The sequence below is a fragment of the Eurypyga helias genome, unplaced genomic scaffold, assembly GCF_000690775.1.
Source record: "Eurypyga helias isolate BGI_N326 unplaced genomic scaffold, ASM69077v1 scaffold8059, whole genome shotgun sequence".
Taxonomy (NCBI): Eukaryota; Metazoa; Chordata; class Aves; order Eurypygiformes; family Eurypygidae; genus Eurypyga; species Eurypyga helias.
The window spans coordinates 3,533-5,927 of NW_010270043.1; the positions used below are offsets into that span (position 1 = coordinate 3,533).

Sequence of the window (2,395 nt, forward strand, 5' to 3'; positions counted from 1 at the left end):
TCGCCTCCCCGTCGGCAGGCCCCCCCGGACCCAGGCCGGCCACAGCCAGCAGCTTTCTTTTGGTGTCAACACTGAATATCTGCCAGGACTCTGCAAAATACACGCAGGATGCCAGTCGAAGCAAAGCACCATTCCTCTTTTGGGAACAGGGCAGTTCCTAGAACACCTGGTTGATCCTTTTCCCAAATGAGAGGTCGCTGGTACACCCCTCCCCACCCAGCACCTCCTATCAGTCTGACTGATGGAAAATTCTTGCCAACTCCCAGCTTTTTCCTCAGCTCCCACAGTGGCAGCAGGTGCTGCAGAGGATGGACCTGAAGGAAGTGGAGAAGTGTGTGCAATGCCATTCAGGTACCTCCCCCTGCTCTGGCGCTGAAGTATCTTCTTCCCTCTCCGTTTTACTCGTATCAGGTAATTAGCAGGGAGAGGCAGGAAAGCTTACCCGTTGGGAGGCGTTTGTAATAGTAAATAACAGGGTGCAAGAAGTTGGACTGCCAGGCATGCTGTGCCTCTCCCACGGCTCGGTTGTAGTAGAAGACATCCTTGTCAGCCCCAGAGAAATTCCTCCCATACTCCATGATGACAACAAACAGCCCGTTGGGAGCCTTTCTCCCTGTCTGTGTTTCCAGCTCGGCCAGGACTCCAACTGGGTACTCTTCCAGGTATTCAAATGCTGTAAAAAAAAGCAACCACAACCATCAGACTTTTCCACCAGGGAAAAGCCAGCTGTGATCCAACACCCCCTTGGATAGTAATTATTTTTGGTCATTACAGATCTGGGCTGAACTTGATGCACAGCTTACAAAGGCTGCAGATACTGTTACAGGACTCCATTATTTTCCCGAATTATGGGATTCCTCCCCACATGAGCACTCCTCCAGAAAAGCTTTTCCCTGGGGACAGTAAGAGGGTACCACACCGCTGAGCCTAGAGAGAAGGTCTGGACCATTTCAGTCCCTTAAGAGAGAGAAGGAATTGACAGAATTGGGCCTAGTGGCATCAGTCATGGCAGTGATACAGGTTTTGGGGTGGCAGCCTACGGGATGGTAATGTCCCTAGGCAGCAACAGAGTGATTTGTGTGGTGGCACCACAGGAAGCAACAGTAAAGGAAAAGGAAGGAAAGGATGGAGTGCAGTGCTGGGAATAATTACTCACTCACTCACTCTCTCAGCAGTATGATGTCAGCCAGGACACTGAACATCTGGTAGAGGCCTGAGGCCTCGTTCACCCGCTTGATGATGGAATTGGTCAGCTGTGTAATAGGGTGGGCTGTGGATGGCCAGGGGACACCATGGTGACGGTTTTCCAATAGGCGATGGACTGCACGAGCTGAGGCATTGAGAGAAACAAAAGACAGCTTATTTAAAAATCCAAGCTTACCCTTTTAAGAAATCCGATCGCTCTGCTGCAGCGCACACAGATACCGGCAGGACACAGTAAATAAGCTTTACAGCTCATCCGTGCTCAGGATCTCCCACCCTGACGGCTGGTGACTGCAGTGGAGATGCCCTCTGAAAGCTGATGCGATGCTAAGTGGTTTGTGAGGGGGCGGGGGGTCCTCAGGGGTGTTTCGTTACTTCTGAGCCGTCCTTTAATGATAAGGATGGGCACACACACACAAAGATGGAAATCCTCTCTACTGCCCAAAGCTGCTGGGTTTTAACTCCACAGCACAGCCCTCTCACCCACAGCCTGTCACAAGGCAAAGCATCTGGCAGGCAGGAGTCTATTGTGTTACATAAATAGGAGACAGTGGGCAGGAGAGACACAAGACAGAACAAAGACAAGACAACCAAAAACTTCAGATATGACCCCGAGTCACTTCTCCTCCACTTCAGCTGCAGCCTGGCTGTGTTCAGTCATTCTTACTGCCAGCACAAGACTAAGGGTGACCTCTTTCCAGCAGTAAGCTATGAATTGTTCCTTCGAAGGGAGGAACAATTCCCACCTTTGCCCTTTCTGCACATGCCAGTACTCACTTGTATACCGGAATCCATGGATAAAGCCCCCAGCAGACATCCTGAAGTCAACAGAGTGGCTAGCAGTGCCGAGAACAAAAAGTCCCCGAGTGCCTCTGGACTCATAACTAGGTTTGATCTGAGGATACTTCTTTTTATTCCCTTTTCCTGGCATCATTCTAAGGGATCTGATGTGCAAAAGAGAAGAGCAGGCTGTCAGGAAGGACAGGATGGAAAAATGAAGTGTTTCTGATATGGCACACATTCTGATACTGCAGCCTCTACAAGACGCTGCTTCATGCCCCCAGTGCCTCCAGTGGGATTTCCTACTTTCCCAAGAGCATCCTCGGGAAAAAAAAAAGCGCCAACCAGGATGTGTTGTGTTTGTGGTGGGTTTTTTGGTAGCTGGGCGGGGCTACAGGGGTGACTCCTCTGA

At 50.6% G+C, this 2,395-nt stretch overlaps 1 protein-coding gene across 1 annotated transcript in view; it reads right to left on the reverse strand.

Moving 5' to 3' along the window:
- Positions 1–2,395, reverse strand: part of FOXRED2 (FAD-dependent oxidoreductase domain containing 2) — a 10,070-nt gene that overhangs the window by 2,317 nt on the left and 5,358 nt on the right. Inside the window, 3 exon segments of the mRNA XM_010158290.1 lie at positions 443–673; positions 1,157–1,330; positions 1,981–2,147. Coding sequence (XP_010156592.1) covers positions 443–673; positions 1,157–1,330; positions 1,981–2,147 — 572 coding nt within the window.